This window comes from Typopeltis vanoorti, chromosome 13, assembly GCF_054136105.1.
Source record: "Typopeltis vanoorti isolate ZY-2024b chromosome 13, IOZ_Tvanoo_1.0, whole genome shotgun sequence".
Classification (NCBI taxonomy): Eukaryota; Metazoa; Arthropoda; class Arachnida; order Uropygi; family Thelyphonidae; genus Typopeltis; species Typopeltis vanoorti.
In genome coordinates this window covers 33,277,030-33,297,330 of record NC_143561.1, presented here as the reverse complement: position 1 = coordinate 33,297,330, position 20,301 = coordinate 33,277,030, and the positions used below count along the sequence as shown (strand labels likewise).

Below are 20,301 nucleotides of genomic sequence, written 5' to 3'. Positions count from 1 at the left end.
AATTTACTTTGAGTTTTATAGTGTTGATGTAGGGGAAATGTTTAAGCACTTGAGTAAAGGGGACAAAACAAGAGGTCATCCTTGGAAGTCAAGTAAGAGTGTGGTTAGTAGAGGTGTGAGGACAATAGATTTTATGCTTGGAGAGTAGTGAATGAATGGATTGCCAGAGTCGGTTGTGATTGCTTTGTCTTTTAATGAGTTCAAGGTTGGTATAATACATACTGTGTGGATGGTTTGGGTCTCCTGACTCCTTTGGACTCTATGGTGGTGCCTGTACAATCATAATAATTCTGCCCAACACAATCATATAATGTACTCATTTGACTGTCTTGCATGTTGCTTCAGTTACATCATGAATCTTAGTTTTCAAAAATGCATGCTTTTGTTGCTTGGTTGTCAAATGTGCTTCTGATTATACAGGGTGGTCATAAAAGAACTTTCCTTCTTTGGAGGCATCTGTAGCTAAAACCAATAAACGGAAGGAGACCAAATTTTATATTGAGACTTTTGAAGGCATGGGGAGATGATTTCCGCAAAAAAAGATTTAGTACCAAAAGTCGCTGATAGGGGGAATTTTGGTACTGATGGAGCTGAAAACAAGCAGATAATTACATTAAAGGCAGATAAAATGGAATAATAACATTTCGATGGTGTGAGCAACAGCTGTGTCACTCATTCCAGCTGGATATGTTGCACATTACAATGATAATAATAATAATAATAATTAAACTAAAACCACTTGCCAAGAGAGACAGAAATTAATGTAGTGATTGAACTCACAGGAAATAATGTTTTATTCAGCAGACCACATACACGATTTTCAATGTGCTAACCTTTCTTGTGTACAACAAATTGCATCCGGTGTGTGACATGCTCTACAGCTGACCGTAAGGAGTTTGATTGGATGTTCATAACAGCCTGTTTTATATTCTCTTTCAAGACATGCAAGTTGGGAACGCCACCAACATACACAACAGATTTCAAATACCCCCCCACAGCCAAAAGTCACATGAAGTGATGTCCAGGTATCGATGTGGCCATGCCATCGGAAAGAACTGACTGATAACCCTCTCATTACTGAATTGCTGGCGTAAAAGGCGATGTACTGAACATTCAATGTGTGGCTGTGCTCCATCCTGCATAAAAATTATGAAGTCGAAACATTGTCTTTGCTGCAATGCAGGAATGACAAAATTCTCCAGCATTCGTCGATAAATCTCTCCAGTAATGGAGCAGGTTACAGGACCTGTAAGGGTAATACGCTCAAAAAAGTATGGTCCTATTATGAAATTGGTTGTGAAGCCAAACCACATGGTTACTTTTGGAGAATGCAGTGGTACTTGCTGGATCGCTTGGAGATGTTCAGATGCCCAAATTCTGCAGTTGTGAGTGTTGACCGACCCATTCAGATAAAAACAAGCCTCATCACCCCACAATATTCTCCAAGGCCAGTCATTGTTGACCTCCATTTGGGCAAGAAACGCTAGCACAAAGGATATGAACTTATCATAATCTGTGGTAGTTTGTGCTTGCACATGACTGAACTTGTACAGATAGAAGTGAAGCATTTTCCATAAGATTTTCCAGACTGTACCATAACTCATATTAAGTTTGCGAGCTATGGCACAAGTGCTTGGACCAGTACTGGTTCCAGTGTCATCGAACACCACAATAACAACGTCTGTTACTGTCTTCTTGCACTTCTTTCTGCCCTCTGCCAGGTCTAACTCCTAGTGATCCAGTTTCTTCAAACTTCTTAATCATAGTTCTCAGTGCTCCAGTTGACATCGGACCTGTACGCAGGTTATGAGCCTTCTAAATTCCCGAAGGGCTGCTGTGGCATTGCAGTGTTTAAGGTAAAACAACTTAACAAGTAAAGCACGCTGATGCAAGGTAGGATGCATATTGAGCACAATTCATCAGTCATTCGAATAACTGCCTGAACGTTCCCAATCCCTTTTTAAATGGAATTGGTAGCGCTGCTGTTATGTATGCACAGTAAAATTTGCATAACCTTTTTACCTGCGTTTACTGCAAATATTTGACTGCTTTTGGCTCCGCCAGCACCAAAATCTCCCCTATCGGCGACTTTTGGTACTAAATATTTTTTTCACGGAATTCATCTCCCTGTGCCTTTGAAAGTCTCAATACAAAATGTGGTCTCATTCTGTGTATTAATTTTAGTTACAGATACCTCCAAAGAGGGAAAGTTAATTTATGGCCACCCTGTAGAATTGATAAATATTCCCTTATCATTTTTTTTTTCCATTTCTGTTTTCGTGATTCTTACTTTACATCTTCACATACTTTGTCTTCTTTCCTGCTATTTGCTGAAACAGTTTTCTCGTCTCCAACTCATGCATAGTATTGTGCAGCAGTATGTGTTGAAGTCTCAAAAATTCTGACATCATGCAACATTTTGTGTGTGTGTTTCCTCACATGTTTTTTGTCTTTCATTATCTTTCATTCATATACCTCCGTTTTTCTTGCATTTCACTTAAAATGCCAATATTCACCATCATCTCTGAATTTCCGCTCCTTAATTTTGCATGATTATCACATATTTCTGGAAAAATTTTCTCTTTCTTTATTCACGTTTGCCACATGCTACATTGAATGAAATTTTTCTAGTCAATCTCGAACTTCTTGTTTCCATTTGTTATATCTCACACACACAATTATATATATATATAAACTATACAATGAATGATCAACTATGCACACAATTAAAACTCATTAATTAGTAATTAATAAAACACTCATACAGTACTAAATATTAACAGAAAAACTTAAAACAAATATGAATTGTCATAGACAAGCTAACAGCAATCTGTTGTATTATAATGCAGTTCTCGAAACATTTACTAACCATCTAAATTTGGATTAATTTATACACAATTTATAAAGCAATAGTTTTGTTTTTTAACAAAGAAAATAAGCTTATCTTTCAGTATACTCATAACTATGGTGTTGCTCAACATGCTACCTAATCACCTTCAATTTTTCCTTCTAGTTTTATCTTAAATATTTTGACGAGTCAGAAAGCTAATAAAAAATACGGGGAGAAAATTATAAGAAATAAAGTCAAGATAAAGACAGGAAAAAAAAAATACTATTTCATCATAGATGATTTGTAATCTATTTTATAACTTTGTAAATGCAAACTATTTGGTTAATGCTTTAAATACAATTACATTTAAAAATAGACAACTGTGACAACTATTTTTAAATGTAATTCCTGTATTGTTTTTTTGCAGTGCAGAGATACACTAGTTGCTAGTGATGCATTTCTCCTTGTTCTTCGGTGTACGGATAATGAAGATGAACTACAAGCTGTTAGAGAGATTGTTAATCATGAAATAGCAGTTTTGAGATCCAAAGATACTGGAGGAGATGATGGTAATTAATAATCTCTGAATGTGTTTATCATAGATTTGGATCTATTTCTCATAGTTTTGGGGTCATTTTCTTTTAACTTTTTAGAGAAATATAAACTTTTCGATTATTTTTCGTAAGTGTTTTTGCTTCCCAGCTTTTATTGTTTGGAGGAAATTATTTTATTAGAACCAAGAGTCAAATACTTTTCCTCTCAAAAGTTAATTTCCATCTACTTTTCCCCTCAAAAAATATAAATTTTTATTCATTTTATATTATTGTTATTTTTGTCCTGGAGGGAAACAAGGTCTTCTTACACTTAGCAGTTTTATTTAGTGAAGGATAAAATATTCTTCTTGATTCTTAACCAGTAATACAAATTGAGAAAGAAAACTTTCAGAAAGTGAAAATCTAGTGACTTACAGGAATTAGCTATCTTGATTGTGCTAATTTAAAAAGCAATAACAAAGGAGATCATTTTTTTTTTAACTAGTGTTTCCTACCTGATATTATTTTTAATACTTGGTTCCATAGGTAATTTTGGTCCTTCAGTATTCCATGTATTAACCTAGAATACCTACATTAACTCAAATGAAAAATTTGCAGCCATAAATTTAAATTTTCTTAAACTTGGAATGCAGAAAGAAGAGTTTTGAAAACCTTTAGTTTGGAAATTTTACTCCCTTTTAGTGAAAGATACTGGTTCTAATATTTTATTTTACTGGATTCAAATCATCCTTGGGCAGTTAGCATTTGTCAGAAACATGAGGCACTGCAGGCAGTATGGTAGAAGCTATTCAGATTGGAAATGAGACAAAGAACTTATGTCCTAACAGTTACCCTGCTCCTCATGGAGACACCTGTTCATGGTAGAGGGGACCTATCAGTGATAATACTGGCCCTTTTCATTTTTCCTCTTTCCTCTTCGTATTTTTTGCTCAACTTCTCTTGAGTCTTTTACCCTATCCTGTCTTCCAGACCACCGTTACTGGGAGAAAACTACGATCTATGATGTCCTTGTGGAAACATGCCAGCAACACTCCGAAAAATTACTCAGTGCAACATCAATGGATGCTAATTACGGTAACACCTTATAAATCTTCTAAAGGAGTGATATCAAAATGGGATCTTCTTGATGTCTTAGATGAGGAAATAAGTTCAGAGATTAAAGATTAGGGAGTGTCTGGTATGAGGTGCATCCTGATATGTAAAGATGGTCACCTAGTTCCAACCAGGTGACCATCTTTACCTCTCTAACATCTGTAAAACCAGGTTGTTTTAATTGTCCCATTAGGCTGTACATTCCTGATCCACTGAGATGCTTTAAATGTCAAAAATACGGGCAAACCCAACTACCTGTCATTGCTCTACCACCTTTGCCTGATGTGGAAGTAAAGAGTGTGACAATAAATCTTGCTCTGTTCAGAAAGCTAAATGTGTGAACTGTCAGGGAGATCATCCAGTCTGGTCCCATGAATGCCAGAGATGGAAGGATTAAAAAGAAATACAAAAAAAGATAAAAACAGAACAAAATATATCATATCAGGATGCAAAGAGGAAGCTAACCACTACCACCACACTTGTCCTGAAATATTGTTATATTGAAAATGTAATAATTCAGAAAAGATCAAAACTCAAACCCACGTGTCTATTCCACCATCTGATAATTTCATTATACCTGAACTTTATGACTGTGAGTGTTTCTGAAAGAACTAAAGTGAACAAGAGAATGAGCAGTTGAATTATGGTTTGTTGGATGACTGTTGGTATTTTTGGAATGGGCTGAATATGATTGGAGCTATGCTGTAGGGTAGATGTCAGCTAATTAGGAAAGATCAAAAAGACAAAGTAGGATAGGTGTTAATTCTGGAACAAAAAAATATAAAATTTTGACACAGTAAGAGGAATTTCTCAGAACCAGATGATCCAAATTATTTGGGATTCTTTCTATGTCTTTGTTAAAAGACTAGAAGTAGCCTTCACTGTAATGTTTTTGGGCTAATCAAGAGATCTGTCTTATCTTTAAGTGATACTGCAAGCACACTGTATGGATGGGTAAGAAGTGGGAACATGGAAGTGTCAAATTTGCACCTGGTGGCCTTGCCAAGGGACCAGAAGGATCAACATCCAATTTGTATTTGTTGATTTTTTTTTTAATATATTTATTATATCTGTTACAAGCTTCTATTGTAGAATGAGTGTGAAGCTAAAGTTTATGGTCCTGAGTGATATGCCCTCTAATTTTTGCACATTTTGTGTGCAAGCTTCCAGTCTCAGACTCAATATGTGCAGTAGCCTGTGTTCATATTAATAGCAAAAGTCACAAGCCCCAAACTTTTAATTTGATATGCCTAAAATTGCTGACATCTTTTACATTGCATACTGAATATATCTACAGCAGCAATCTAAATGCTTACTCCTTCAACTTCTTAAATACTGCATGTCCATGAACTTTATAAACATATTATATTGTTGAGGGTTTAGCGCACTAAAATCCACTAAAGTAATATTTCTCATATTGTTAATGTTGCCCTTTTTTAATTAATTCATTAATATTCATTAATTCACATATAAATAATTAATTCACGTGAGTTCAAGTCTCTGTACTTTCTTCTTCTCTCTTCCATCATCTATGTGGATGATACGGCCAAATGAACTCTTTCCACTTCTGTCTGTCGCTGGAGAGTAAACAATTCTGTTCAGTTTGGTGTCGCTTGTTGTGATTTGGTTTTCAGGTCCTCTTTTATTTTGTCTCTCTGTCTAATTCTGGGCTGCCCTTTGGATCTTTTACTTTCCATCGTTGTATTCAGGGCTTTAGTTGGTAATCTTTCTGTTCACACTCGCAGTCTTTCTTGAATTTTGTCTATTATTGTTATTTCTTGTTTTAGTCATTTCCTTATGTCTTAATTTCTTAGTCTAACCATCAGAGATACTCCAAGTAATCTTCTTAGCCAACCCATTTCAGTAGTTAATTTTTTTTCTTCAGCCTTTTTGAGATTCCAGCATTCACTTCCATAGAGGAGTATTATGAGGACCATTATCTCATAGATTCTTACTTTTGTTACTTGCTTGACTCCCATATTTTATTAAGTCATCCAAAAGTTTGGGATGCTTGACTGATTCATCTGTTTATATCTTTTGTAATTTCCCCATTATACTCAATTACTCCTCCAAGATAGGTGAAGTTTTCTACCTGCTCTAGATTCTTATTGTCAATTTCAATTTTCAGATTGGTGTTTTTTTTCCCTATTTGCATAGTTTTTGTTTTGTCTATATTTATGTTTAATCCAAATTTTATACATTCTTTATTTTATCAAAAATGCATTTGTAGATCTTCTTCCGTGCTTACAAGTAATGCAGTGTTGTCTGCAAATTTTAAATTTGTTATAGTTTTTCCATATATTTTGATTCTGGAGTCTTTGTTTAAGGCCTTACCAGTTGCTTCTTCCAGTGTAAGACATTGCATCCCTGTGTTATTCCACTCTCTGTGTGGAACCATTTGGTTAAGGTGTCCTCCACTCGTACTGCACTTTCAGATTTCTTGTACAGATTCTTTATTATTCTTATGGTTTTGTTGGGAATTCCAAATTCTTTCGTAGTTTTCCATAGTTCTCTTCTACGGATTGAATCAAATGGCCTGACAAAAGTCTATGAAATTTATATAGCAACTTTGGTTGTACTCTAGTGTCTTTTCTATTAGTTGTCGTAAAGTGAATAGTTGATCAATTGTGCTTCGTCCTGGTCTGAACCCTGCTTGTTTTTCTCCTATGCTAGTTCTATATATGGCTTAATTTGTTTTTGGAGTACTTTCGTAAAAACATTACTTGGAATTATTGCATTCTGTTTTATCTCCTTTTTTGTATATAGGAGTTATAACTGATTTGGTCCAATCAGTAGGTATTGCTTCATTTTTGTAGATCCTTTCAAATAATGTTTTTAATGGTTCCAAAGTTGTTCCTTTCCTGCTTTTAAGAATTCTACATGCATTTTGATCAATACCAGGTGCTTTATTAGTTTTAAGTTTATTTATGCTGTGTGCTATTATTTCTTTGGTAAAGATATTTGTTTCCTTTTCCATTTCAGTGGCTGGAATAGTAATATCCTGAGAGCTGTTTTTATTATATAAGTTTCTAAAGTATTCTTCCCATCTGGTCATTCTTTTTGTTTTACTTTCAATTAGTTGTCCCTCTTTGTTTTTGATCATTATCATTTTTGTTGTCCGTGTCCTGCTAATTTGGTCTATTTGTTTATATAATCGATGGAGGTTATTTTCTTTTGATAGCTTCTCTACCATTTTACATTTTTTTCTAACCAGTTATTCTTGTCTCTTTTAACTAGTTTTCTAATTTCTCTGGTTAATCTATTATATTCATTTCTGCTATAGCTCTGTTTTAATTTCATGCTTTTCCTTTGATCGCTTAACCTTTTTACTTCCTCTTTCTGTGTAACTTATTGTATATTCTGCCGATTTTAATATTATTTCTTTTAATTTGCACCAATGTTCTTCGATGTTTATATTCTGTTTTGGTAGTTCCTTCAGGTTTTTATCTCATTGATATTTTCTTAGAATATTGTTGTCTTGTAGTTTTTTTACGTTCAGTCTCCTTTTGACTCTAAAAGTGCTTTCAGATTTTAACTTTATTCTTAGGTTTGCTAATACTAGCTTATGGTCTGATCCACAGTCTGCAGCAAAGGATCTGCAATTTAGGATGTCGATGTTGATTTCCATCTTTGGTTTACAATAATATAATCTATCATATTCTTGGTTTTTGTGTCTGGTGATATCCATATCCATTTTCTTTGGGGGTTTTCGTTGGTTATTGTTAGTCTGTTATTTGAGCAGAAATTTAGCAGTCTTTCACCATGTTCATTGCATTCTCCACACCAAACTGTCCGATTACTCTTGGGCCAGGTATCCCAGTCTTTGCCTACTTTTGCGTTTAAGTCCCCCATTACAATTAGGAGATCTTGACTTGATGTCTGCGCTGCTGCTTTTTTGCAATAATATATAGAACTCCTCAATGTCTTCTTCTGATGATGTTGAAGTTGGTGAGTATACTTGAATAATAGTCAGTGATCCAATTGATGTTTTAAATCTTGGTTTAATTATCCTAGGTGAGATGGGATTGTAAGAGAAGAGAGAGTTTTGAGCCTTTGGTTTTAATATAAGTGCTACTCCCTCTTGGTGGTTGTTGTCCTCCCTACCTGAAGTTAAAATTTTGTACTGTCCATGGTGAAATTCTCCTTTTCCAGTCCATCTGGTTTCACAGAGTCCCATCTGTAGTTGTCTAATTCAGGCAGTAGTATTTCCAATGCTCCTTCCTGGTGAAGAGTTCTTACATTCGATGTTAATATGCTTGTTATGTTTTTTCTGTCTACTAGATAATGTTTTGTTCCAATAACATATTTTTCGCCTTCTGTCAACCACCACTCCTTGACCTGAATTCTTCCGTTCCTAACATGGAGTACAGACACTGTTTTCCAATTCACTGAATACAGTGAATTGACTGAAAACAGTGAATTTGCTGCTTGAGATCGCCATATCTGGCTACCCTCACTTAATTAACCTGTAGGTTGACACAGTTTACCAGGGTGTGGCCACTACCAGTTTATAGTAGTTTCTTGGAGCCATAAGTGAGAGTTGGGTGTCCAGTGAGAAACAATCCATCTGAACCACAATTACATGCGACTGTCCAAGTGGAGAGGTACTATCTCTCTTCGACACCCCATACACCCCTGTACTTTCTAGACAGTAGATACTAAACAAATATGCCTCTGCAACTTACTGATGTCAGCATCAGTTTGCCACACAGCACATGCTAAAAGTAACTAATTAGAGTGTATTAAGTTTAGCTTTTAACTTTTAATTTTTTCAGGAAATGAAAAAGTATACTAGCTTATTAATTAAAAACTTTAATCAATACCTTCCTATATTTCAGCAATGTTACATTGCCATCTTTAGGAATCACAAAACAGTGATATGTGCACACAGTCACTAGCACTAAGCAAATGAGACTGAAGAAAGGCAACTGAAGTCAGTCCTAAAGGTGCCCTCTAGTGGGTTAAATTGGGTTGGCTGGCTGTTGAGTGGTTTGGGATCCAAACCTCAACAAATTTGGGGTTTGCTTAAGCATGGACTGTAGAACACAATTTCTGCATCTTGAAACCATACTTTTATAATGGATTGCATTAAGTTATCCTTTGTATCTCGATTTAATTTTCCAAGTCTCTTTTTCACTATTACCCACAACTTTTCTATTGGCTTAATGTCAGGAGAGTTACTTGGCCACTGAAGCAATTGAATGTTGTGATTTTTTGAGGAACTCTTTCACTTTTTTTGAAATGTGGCATGGAGCGAGATCCTTTTGGAAGATGATTCTTTGTCTTTCCTTATCTGTGGGACCACTCTTTTCTCCAATATTTTTATGTATTGGTCACTTTTAATCATACCGTGAACAGTCATAAGTGATCCTGGACCGTCATGTGTAAAACAACCCCAGAACATCTTTTTAGCTGGGTGTTTAGGAGCTTGTTGAAAAGGTGGGTGGGAGAATTCTAATCAGCCACTGATTTGCAAACATAGAACACTCGCACTCCTTGGACAAGGAAATGGCTCTCATCTGAGAATATGACCTTCTTCCACTTCTCAACAGTTGAATCCGTGTACACTTTTGCCCGCTGGAGCCTCTTTTTCTGCATAGCCTTCATCAAGTTGCTTCTTTTTTTTTGATCTGTGGGCAGTACTCCCTGCTTCCAACAATCTTCAACAGACTGTCATGTCAGAAACATTAATCCAACTAGCTGCCAAGTCAATTTAAGTGTACAGCAGACAATCTTGGACTCATTTTGTTTTCCTAACTAGTCAACAATCTTGAGTAAGTGTAGTTTTCTTTTTTTGCCTACATATTCCTTTTCTGTCAGGAGTGTTTAACCTCTTTAAAATTGCATTAACAGTATCACCACAGTCATTGGCTATTTGTCTTTGAGTCATAGATGCATGCTGAGAAAGAGTACATATTTTGGAATGCTTTCTTGAGATGTATCCATTTTATAGCTACACAAAGTGTATAAAACATTACAAATGTCAACTTGTTTACACTATTAAAAATGCACAACAATATTAATAAACATGGTAAAGATAGTTAAAATACTCAGCAATTAACCATATAGTTAACCATTTGGTTAATTGCTTCACATTCTAAAACCAAAAATAGTAAACTGAAACCAGAACCAAAATCATTGTGAACTGAAACAAAAACCAAACCAAAAACTTGACAAAAATTTGGCTTGTTTGGATTAACTGGTTCTCTATTGTATTAATGGATTTCTCTGTTATTTAAGAAGTAAAAATGAAAGCAATAGGATTAATCTAGTTGTAATTTAATGGTGAAACTTTGTCTTCCTTCTTAGGAATAGGTTGAATATGGACTAATTGTATAAATATAATGGCATAGATGACAGTACAAAAAGATGGAACAAGATAATGTGAAAAAATCAAGTCCTTAGCATAAAGCCTTTAGAAAGGTGGAGAGGTGAAGCAATTAACCATTTGGTTAATTGCTTTGCTGTCCGCACGGTTAGCCTAATGGCTTTTGTGCTTCACAACCATATGCCTGGGGAAGGAGTGTCCTTGATTTGATTCCTGTCGCCGACGTGAGGAGCTTAAGGATCTTCCTCGGCCATAACCAAATTAGTCGGTCTTGGGCGTGGACAGCAGGGTTCCCCCCCTCCCCCCAATTTATCTGGGGGTTTTACATCCCGCAAGCAGGCAAACCAGCCCTGTGAAAACACACACACACACACGGATCTACATCCATAAATACTTAACCCCCCCATGAGGGGGGGCTCAACTAGCCCCAATAGGGATGGGAGAGAAAAGGGAGGAAACTCCATATGAATAAATAAATTGCTTCACATCCTAAAACTAAAAATAGTAAACTGAAACCAGAACCAAAATCATTGTGAACTGAAACAAAAACCAAACCAGAAACTTGACAAAAATTTGGCTTGTTTGGATTAACTGGTTAACTATTGTATTAGTGGATTTCTCTGTTATTTAAGAAGTAAAAATAAAAGCAATAGGGTTAATGTAGTTGTACTTTAATGGTGAAACTTTAAATAATGGTGAATGTTGGAGAGGTGCCAACAGCAACAGAAAAAAGTTAATGTAGTCTGTTTTGGAATGGCAGGAGGTCATTTAGCTCTATCATCAGTGTAGGATGTGAAGAGGAGAAGAAAAAAAAAAACCCCATTGAAGCCATATTTTTTGTGTGAATATTGTTCCATTAAAACTATCTGAATGCAAAAGAGATGGAAAAAAGGGTTGGTACAAAGATACAGTCTGTAGATTTAAGAAGAGACTGGAAAAGGGTAGGATGCAAGTGCTTTGCTTTTAACTTTTTCAAAATCACTTTTTTGATGCATTGATAATATGTTATTATGAACTTTATATAGGCCAAAAAGGAAACTGGTGATTTCAACAAAGCAGGTTATGATATTGAAAGTTTATTTTTCACTTGGTTAGACTATAATAAATTTAGTTTAATCCTTTATCCAAGTGTGAGCAAACAAAGTTTGCACCTGAAAGTATCTTCAGGACTGGGGTAAGGTGGTACAACACCAGGCAACTCGTTGCAAAGATGGAGCAAGCTAACATCACTCCTATCTCAGTATCTCCCATAAAGCAAAACACATCTCCTTGCAGATATGTATAATGTTATGCATTAAGGGAAGGGCCACTACCCAGACTAGTTTCAACCTTTATTGAGGTCTCTTCAGTGGGAGCCAGGCCCAAGTGGAGATACCAGGCAGAAGTATTAGCAAGGTCAAAATATATTAGCAAGGTCAAAGTATAAAGGTCGAAACTAGTCTGGATAGTGGCCCTTCCCTTAATACATAACATTATACATATCCACAAGGAGATGTGTTTTGCATTATGGAAGATACTGAGATAGGAGTGATGTTAGCTTGCTCCACCTTTGCAACGAGTTGCCCGGTGTTGTACCACCTTAACCCAGTACTGAAGATACTTTAGGCGCATATTTTGTTTGCTCACACTTGGATAAAGGATTAAACTAAATTTATTACAGGTTATGATATGTTTTATTCTTATTTTGAACAATCTCTGTTAAAGAATCGGGACTCGGTGATGTGATGTGATGATAATTTAAGGTTGCTTGTGAAATAAATATTTCAATACCAGTAAGGATTGCTTAAATGGTATGATCGATGTATATGTTTAAATCAGAAGGTTGAAAATAAGAATGCAGCTATGAAAATAAAAATAAATCACTACTTCGCAAATAAAGTTGTGAAAAAATAAAAAATAATAAAAAATAAAGTTGTATATATAAGTAATTTAATAATAATTTCCCACGGCAACTTCAAGTGTCATCTCCTAGAAGGAGGTTGACAGCCATGTCACGGACCTTTTTACTTTCTTTTGCTGCTCTGGAACATATATGGTAATTCAAGCCAGTCCAATCCTTAATGTCTTCAAACATTCTCCTGGATCTACCTATCCCTCTTTTTCCATCCAGTTTCCTTTGTAATATTAATTTCAGAATGTCTTCTTGTCTAATTAGATGTCCAAAATATTTAAGTTTTCATTCTTTAATTATTTTCATTAAAACATCTTCATTTTTCATTTTCTCTGTCCATGATATTTTCAACATTCTTCTGATAATCCATTTCGAAAGCTTCTAATTTTTTCTCTTCTTTTTTATTTAGAGTCCATGTTTCACTGGTCTAGAGAAGACTTGACCAGATATAGCATTTTATTAATCTTTTTCTTGTATCTATGTTAATGTCTCTGGACATCATAACATCAGCTAATAGCAATCCAGAATTAAATAATGTTAATTCTAAATTGCTGTTGTTGATCTGGTTGGCAAAGGGGTTAGTGTGTGTCCACTCTCCAGCCAAGAGGATGCAGGTTTGAATCCTGCAAGGAGCATGAATGTTTGTGATTGTCCTACTAACTCTTTGTGGAAAGGGCATCTATGACCCTATCACTTCTTCCAGCAGAAGGCTTTGCTTCCAAAACCCAATGAGCTATGGGAGTGACCACACATATCAAAATAATGTCACACCTGAATAACTAACTGAATTTCTATTAGCTGATATTATCAGAAATTTTACAAGATGTACAAGATACTCTACAATTCTACTACAAGAAGTCATTACATGTGATCTCTCTATTTGAATTGTGCTTCATTAAATAAGTTTTTGGTCACAAAATAAATCATAATCTTAAATCTCTGAGGCAAAAATAAGAGCACCACACCAAGAGTTCATATTGATGTATTTACATTAACATAAAACACTGAAAAAAAAAAAAAAAAAGTGGCATTTTCATTGTTCACTAATTTATATGAGAATTGAATTAATTACTTTCATTGAAATACAATTATTTGGACTTGGTTTTGAACTTAGTAGGAATTTAGTCAGATGAAAAGCCTTGGCTTACTTTCAACCTGAAGGCAAATTAAAGTTTAATTGTACTGAAGCTAAAAAAATGCAAGTTCTGGGGCTGTTGCATAAACAGAATACTTCATACATATATAATTTCCCTATTATCAGATTGTAGTCTGAATTTGAAAAACAGTGTTTAAATATTCAGTTTAGTACAAGAAATGTCAAAGTAAAAATTTGGGCAATTTGTAAGATTTTGACATTTTTTACTTTGATTATAATTATCAGTCCAATAATTGAAAATTTTTAGTATTTACCAAAACTAAAACCCTTCCATATTTCATTTCTGTATTCCATTCCTGGAAGTACAATATATAGCATTTTTTTTTAATACTTCAGAAATGTTATTGCTCTTAGATATTGATATTTTCATTCTTAGATGATATGAAATTGTACTTCTAGATGCTGAAATAAAACAACAGCTAGGTAGTTTATCTTATGTGCGTAAAGTCGTTGATGCAAGGCTGAGAAGATTGCTAGAGGGCAATGTTGATACTGATTCCACAGGAATACCTACTGTAAGTTCAAACCTTATTTTCTTTATAAAAATTTCACTAGATATTATAGTCTTGCTCATATTGCTGCTAACCAGAGTCATATAATTTGAAAATATGATTAATTTGCATGAAAAATATCTAAAATTTTGCTGAAGTGGGAAGTGAAGAGTGCATTTTGCAAAAACCACTCCAAAAAAAAAAGTAAATATTCAAATAAAAATTCATAGTTTCAACAACCATATCTTTTAGTAGCTCTCCAAACATTCAGGGATGTTTGTAGAATACTTGTTAGGATTTTTTTTGTTTATCTATGTGCAAGTTATTCCTTGATTTTGGTTGGACAATTGGAAAGAAGGACAAAATATTCGAAATTATATATTGCACTAACTGTACTCTTGCTTAGTGGAATTTAATAAAATTTGTGATTAAAAGACATACATATGAATATATCTGTGTGGTTCTATTTTAGTTTGTTCATTTTATTAACAAAATGTAGCCAAATGATTTAGGCTAATATTAATAATTCTGTATTCCCTATATGAATTTAATAAAATTTTTATATAGAATCTCTCTTAAAATATGTAAAATTCTTTTGTTTTGGCTTCTGTCTGCCCATTGTTATAGCAAAATTAGACAAAACAAATCTATGTCTGATGTATGTAAGGAAAAATTGAATGACAGTACTTTTTACAAAGTACCACGATTCGATCTGAGTTCTTTGAATGATGTAAATTTGTCACAGACATACGAAATTTATCCGGGAAAAATTCCCAAACTTTTGAATTAATACGCCAACAAGCTTTACTATCTGCGTGCTTCATATGCTGCAATCTAACGGTAACACTGGGAAATAGCCAAAATATCACCATGATATTTTGCTTAGTTATTGTACTATGTCTGTTTGTCATTCGGTGTATCTGGCGATGTTTTGTGTGTTTAAAATGAGCAATTTTCATGATCAACAAATCTGTGTTGAAGTTTTGTGTCAAATTAGGAAAATCTTTTACAGAAACATTTGAAATGCTAAAAATATCATTTTGGAATGAGGCTTTAGGCCGTACCCAAACGTATGATGGTGAAAACATTTCAGAGATGACCAAACTTCAGTTGACAATGATCCCCATTCAGGACGACCATCAACATCAAAAATTGACGAAAATGTTATAAAAGTTTGCAAAGTAGCTGAAGAAGTAAACATTTCAAAAACTGTGTCATGAGATTTTTGCACAAAATTTAGGCATTCATCACACTGCAGCCAAATTTGTGTCATGCCTTTTGACTGACAATCAAAAGCAAATTCAAGTTGACATGAGCCAAGAGCTTTTCAGTTGAGCTTACGACGATGAAAACTTTTTAAAAAACATTATTACCAGAATTAAGACATGGGTTTACAGCCATGATGTTGAAACAAAAGCTCAACCATCAAAGTGAGTGTCAAAAGTTTTTTTTGATTCTGAGGACATTGTTCACCATGAATTTCTTCCACAAATCATGACAGTGAACAAGAAGTATTATCGTGAGGTAATGCAATGCGTTTGTGATGCTATCAGAAAAAGAGACCTGATGCTTGGAAGGAAAACCGATGGATGCTTCATCATGATAATGTGCTTGCGCACACATCATTACTAATCCATCAATGTTTGGTGAAACATGGAACAACAGTCATTCCACAGCCTGCTTACTTGCCTGACCTTGAACCAGCACACTTTTTTTTTATTCCCCAAATTAAAATTGATGTTGAAAAACCGGTGGTTTTAGTCAGCTGACCCAATAAACAAAAATTCTCTAGCAGAACTATGCAGTATCCCAAAAGAGGTATTCCAGAAATGTTTCAAAGGATGGAAGAAATGCTTGTAGTGGTGTATACAAAGTGGAGGAGAGTACTTTGAAGGTGACAAGGACAAATAACTTCTGAGTTAGACAGGAAAATTTTTATTTAAGAAGTTTAGGAATTTCCCAAACAAACCTCGTATTAATCCTGGAGAAAATAAATTCAACCCTGTAAATTTTCAACTGTATTTTATGTTACTGTGATGTGTACTTAAGAGGACACACACACACACACACACGTATATATATACACATATATATACATATATAAGAGGACACATATCACTTGCACCACATCATACCATCTCTTGAAATTATTCACACTATCTGCACTCACAACCTTCAAGTGCAAGCCATTCCTGCAACAACTGCTCTGTGAGAGAAAAATCTAGCTCTCGTTTCTCTTTCTTGACTGCATTTATTCTCAACTTCTGAAAGATTCATACAAGGATATCAGTAGATGGAATTCTTCATTGTACAGTTGCCCTCTTGTCCTCCCTCTATACAATGAAAAATTCAAGCTGCTGGTATCCTGCATATGACCCTTTCAAAAGTTTGTTGGTCTTTATCATATCATCCCTCTTTCTCCTGTCTGCTAGCACTATAGTCCACAAATTCATCTCTTTCTCTCTCCTCATAATCTACATTCCATAGTCCTGATAATATCTTTTACCATCTTTAACACTTTCCGTTTTACCTTTTCCACTATCTGCACTATCTCTACTTAGAAAACAGAAGATCAGATCTGCACACATCAGTCCAGTGGAGATCATATCAAAGCCTTATACAGATGCAAATTCATTTCTGTATAATAATTATGTTCTATGGTCTCTGACCATCACCTTCCTATTTACTAAAACTCCATGATCCTTAGCATGATTGGTTTCTTCTAGTATAATCCTGTCAATATAATATGTCATTGGATGTCTCAGTACACTCAAGTGCATAACTTAACATTTACTGATAGCCATTTTCATATACCCACAATTCCAGATTGGAGAATTATTCAAATAATTCTCCAAGTACTCCATGTCAGTTGCTTTTCTGATTGCCATGCCTATCTTTGCATCATCAGCAAATTGCTGTATGTCTCTTGTTAAATGCTTCCCAATGTCATTAATGTAAATATTGATTAACAGTGGATCAAAGACTGATCCCAAGTTCACCATTGGTTACCTTAAATCGTGCAAACTCACATTTCCCATTCATAATGTGACTATTTCAGTCTAACACAAAAGACACTTTGATTTCTCCCTTCCAAAAAATGCGTAATTTGTAATAAAGAATCACTAATATGAATTTGTACTTCTTTGATTTTTATTTAATAATTCAATAATTTGTACAGTAATTAAATCCCATCCTGTGTATGGTGTATCCCTTCCCCTTGAGTTAGTCAAGGAGAATGAATCACATTGTTATAAAATGTGAACAAGTTACTCAAACATGATTAGTAAATCCATGCTGTTCATTGTAAAGTATAGATTCACTGTCAACCCATTTCTGTATTCAGTCTCTTACCAACTTTTCCAAACTCTTCACTGCACTCCAGAGATACTGATAGGTCAATAGTTAGACACATCAGTCTTTGCATCACCCTTGGGCATTGCAATTATCATACATTCTTTCCACTCCTGTGGAATATTCCCTATTGCTGAGACTCATTATAAAGGAATGGCCAGTTTGGCTGAACACACTTAGAGTCCATGCTGATATCTCATCAGTCCAACTTCATAATTAGTTTATGCAACAGCCCTAGTACCTCATTCTCATACACCTGACTTTCTTCATCCAGCAAAGTGGTAGCATACATCAGGTTGATATGTATGCTATCACTATCTCTTCTGCATTTGCCATCCGCATTGATGAGAGTTATTCTTTCACAGTGATTCTTTCTTTTACTTGTAACATAATGCTAGAATTGTTTTGGGTTGTTTTTAGCTTGCAGTACCAGTTTTATTTCATACTCACAATTAACTTCTGTTCAATAGTTGTAACTCTTCTGGCTTGCACCTTATAATTTTCATAACTGGTAACATCTTTATGTACATAGTATTCTTTTCACAACATCTCTTAAGAAACTTAAGATTATACATCAGGTTCATTCCCACCCTGTTTATTTTTCAAACTCTAGCAATGAATTCCAATATTACATCTTTGATGTATTTTTATATACTCCCATTCACTGCCAGTCTCCTTCCAATGCAGCTGATCCCATGGGATTGAACCTGGTATTCTCCTAACTCGGTCATCATTTCTTGCTTTGAAGTTCACCAAGTAACCTTTTTGAAATTGAATATCCATACACTTAGCTTCTTCTCATTTTAGTATAGAATTGCACATTCACTAACCAGAGGCAAAACAGTCACCTTTTACTGAAACCTTCTGTCACATACTGCTTAAGGAAGTTGTCTTGACAGCTCAGTAAATTAGCTTCATTCTTTTCATGATATTTCACTCCTACATCAGTATTTAGATAATTAAAGTCACCCATGATGATCATCATTTAGTAGTCATTAGATTTATTTGACAATGCATTTCATTGTCACTAACAGCTGATCCACTAGGTCTATACCAACAGTCCTCCTACTACTTCATCATCTCCTCCATTATTAAGAAATTCGTATCATTAATGTAGTTGCATAACTACATTAATGATACAAATCTTAGTTGCTCTTACACACAGATTCTCATCATTCCTCTCATCACTATCTTTATTTCTGTGACTCTCCATATTAGGTCTCACATAAATATGTAATTTCTCCAGACTCCTGATACCAAATGCATTCAAATGAAGGCCTTCCCTCTTGTATAAATCTCTTCTTTCTTTAAGCTTACTTTACGCACCCAAGAACTCGCAACCATTCTTTCTACACAGCCTATCCATTAAATCATTTGCCATAATAGCACTTCTTAATTCTGTTATCATAATATATATACATTATGACACACACACACACACACACACACACAAAAGTGCACGGCCAAACAGGCCATATGCTTAAACAGTTTGAAATGAGAATAACAATATCCTTCCAACTGTTTTTTTGGTATAGTTGGATCACTTTTATCAGGGTAACTATCAAAGTGATGTGGTGGTAATTCTGCACAGACTTGATGAAATTAAGTATTTGGAATCGCTTAAATATTATTTCATTAGACCATTAGGCAAAACAAAATGTCTACAGTACAACTGTTTGAATGACTCAGTTCAGTTGCAGTAATGAATTAGTGATGTATGCTGGCCTGGTTGGCCGAGTGGTTAGCGTATCCACTCTCCAGCCAAAAGGCTGTGGTTCGAATCCCACTGTTGGCATGGATGTCTGTGATTGTCTGTGAAAATCTAGTGGTGGTGATGGGCAGTAGATGGTATTGGTGTAGATGATGGTAGTTGCAGTTGGTGGAGACAGAGTTGCAGAGTAGGTGCCCTCCCTCGATGAGTCCTTGGACTCCCTGGAGATGTCAAGGTAATAATGATAATATGAATATAAATAATTAGAGAGTTGCCACTAGGTGGCATATTGAGGAAGATTGTAGTTAAGCATAATCTAAAAAATACTTATTTTTGTTAAAAAAAAATCATTGGATCACCTTAGTGGGGTGATCCAATGAAGCTGTATAAACTGGTAGAAAGTTTCAAATGCGTAGTATGATATAAAAGTGTCTAGCAAGTTAAAAGGAAAGATCTACAAAAGGGTAGTAAGACCAGTAGTGATGTATGGCAGATGACTAAGAGATGGACATGGCTGAAATGAGAATGCCGAGACGTGAGTGGTATGACAAGATCAAAAACTCAATCTTTGGGACAATTAATGTAACCCAAGTATCTGAGAAGATTAGGGAATCAATGCTCTGAGATGGCTTTCATGTTGTATGGTGTGGTGTGGTGAGAGAAAAGCTATGTGGGAAGGAGAGTGATAGAGATGAAGCCACTAGGCAAAAGGAGTAAGGGAGAGACCTAAACAATGATAGCTGGATAGCCTGAAAGGGAACCTTGAACTATAGGAGAACATAGCCTTAGACAGCAATCACACTTAAGTGGGAATGAAGATGAAGAAAAAAAGTATCCAGATCCAACAGCAAGGAATGACCGACATAAAACGCTGGGTGAAGTATACTGGTGTCCAAA

The 20,301-nt window shown here is 35.0% G+C and overlaps 1 protein-coding gene across 2 annotated transcripts in view; it reads left to right on the top strand.

Moving 5' to 3' along the window:
- Positions 1-20,301, top strand: part of LOC150100038 (sorting nexin-13-like) — a 480,335-nt gene that overhangs the window by 177,512 nt on the left and 282,522 nt on the right. For both annotated transcript variants that reach the window (XM_090402415.1, XM_090402416.1), the window contains exons 10-11: positions 3,258-3,399; positions 14,251-14,366. In XM_090402415.1, the coding sequence (XP_090258541.1) occupies positions 3,258-3,399; positions 14,251-14,366 (258 nt within the window). The remainder of the gene's footprint in view (positions 1-3,257; positions 3,400-14,250; positions 14,367-20,301) is intronic.